The sequence below is a fragment of the Pteropus alecto genome, unplaced genomic scaffold, assembly GCF_000325575.1.
Source record: "Pteropus alecto unplaced genomic scaffold, ASM32557v1 scaffold59, whole genome shotgun sequence".
Lineage (NCBI taxonomy): Eukaryota > Metazoa > Chordata > Mammalia > Chiroptera > Pteropodidae > Pteropus > Pteropus alecto.
Window position 1 is genome coordinate 4879046 of NW_006443292.1, and position 1801 is coordinate 4880846.

Here is a 1801-nt window from a genome sequence, read left to right on the forward strand (position 1 = left end):
TCCTCCGGAGAGCCCTGCCTAGCGCCAGCGAAGAACTCAGAATTTTTTTTTCCCCAGAATTTTTTTTTTTGTTCCCCAATTTTTTTCCCCCAGAATTTTTTTTCCCCAGATTTTTTTTTCCCCAGAATTATTTTTCCCCCAGAATTTTTTTTTTCCCCAGAATTTTTTTTTTCCCCAGAATCTTTTTTTTGCCCAGAATTTTTAATCCGAGTCTCTCCTCATCTTGCAGCTCTTCGAAACCAGGAAGAACACGAGGAGCAGGCACAGGAAAGTCGCCATTTACAGCTTCGCGGGGAACCAGAGGAACCGCTGCAGCACGTTCCGCGTGCGGCGGAACCAGACCATCTACTGGCAGGAGGGTCTCCTGGTCACCTTCGACGGCGGCTACCTCAGGTAGGGACGCCCGGCGCGGTCACCGTGGCGCCTCCCCGGACACCGTCCGTCCACGTGGTGTCCAGGGGCCTCCTCCCAAGAGCAGCTCTTCATGGCAGCGCACTAGAAATAGGAGACACCGACCCCTGCGAATGTCCCTACGTCCCTGAGGACCCCCAGCTCTGGCACCCCCGTGGTCACTTAGCTGGGACCTGCAGTCATCCGGCCCTACCCCTTCGTCCTGAGACTCGATGCCCAGATGACGCCCCTGGTCCCAAGTGTGACATAAGACACCCACCTTAGCTCTCTTCCCTGCTTTTTTTGTTTTTTTAAGAGAGACAGACATCACGTCAGCTCAAACGGTTTCATAAGTGATTTTTAATCTGGTTTAATAAACACACAAGATGATTTCCTATTTACAGTGAATCTTTCAAAACATTCTTCAGCTCCATGAGACGGGGCTCGGGGAAGGTCGCTGTCCTTGAGGCCCGACGTGGGCTGCTCTTGGCGGCCGGTGCTCCACGTCGAGGAGCCCACGTCAAGCTCACAGTTGTCCCTCGGCAGATGAGAGCCCGTGGTTCAGAGTGGAAGGGCCTCCCCGGTCACACCCGAGGGCCAGAGCCCAGCCCGTGCACCCCGAGTCCTCGTTGTGGCCACTTCACCCTGTGGGGGGCGGTGGGGGCACGAGGCGGGGCAACGTGCCCAGCACACAAAGGCAGCGGCCCCCGACGGCCCCCGGCGCGGGGACCTGGGTCCCCTGGGGGTCAGCGCCTCGGCGTCCCCGGGCCCCGGAGGCCGATCCCCACGGTCACCTTTTCCCCCCTGGGCTGCAGCGTGGAATCCTCGGACGTGAACTGGAAGAAGAAAAAAAGCGGAGGCATAAAAATCATCTGCCAGTCGGAGGTGAGGGACTTCTCGGCGATGGCTTTCATCACGGACCACGTCAACTCCCTGATCGACCAGTGGTTTCCTGGTAAGAGACGGGTCCTCAGCCGCGTCTGCGCTCGGGGTCACACGGCGGAGCCTCGGGCAGCCCGGGCTCAGACAGTGGGGCTCCGCTGCACACGGGCGGGAAACGGTGTCGGGGTCCCCGCGTGGGACCCGCCCTGTGCCATCTGCATGAGGGCTCGCGTGCCCGGGGGCGCCCGTCGCTACGGTTTCAGTGACGCGAAAGTTAGAAGTGGGCTTCCGGCTGCACGGGCTCAGCACCCCTCAGCCCGCATGGTTCGAGGGTCACCTGTAGTTTCTTACAAGCTCAGGTGGGGCTTCAGATGCGGGTAATAGAAACCAGAGAGACCCTTATGGCGCTCTGGGGGAGTTGTGACCCCTGGGGAACCCAGCCGTGGGCTCGAGTGGACACTGTGGGGAGACGTGCGCCCAGACCCTGCAGGGCGTGTGCGTGCTTGGCCCCCGACTCCCCGCAGTGTGT

At 59.7% G+C, this 1801-nt stretch overlaps 1 protein-coding gene across 1 annotated transcript in view; it reads left to right on the forward strand.

The window, feature by feature from the left end:
* Positions 1–1801, forward strand: part of LRRK1 (leucine rich repeat kinase 1) — a 112030-nt gene that overhangs the window by 91667 nt on the left and 18562 nt on the right. The window contains exons 20-21 of the mRNA XM_025041236.1: positions 230–393; positions 1206–1345. Coding sequence (XP_024897004.1) covers positions 230–393; positions 1206–1345 — 304 coding nt within the window. The remainder of the gene's footprint in view (positions 1–229; positions 394–1205; positions 1346–1801) is intronic.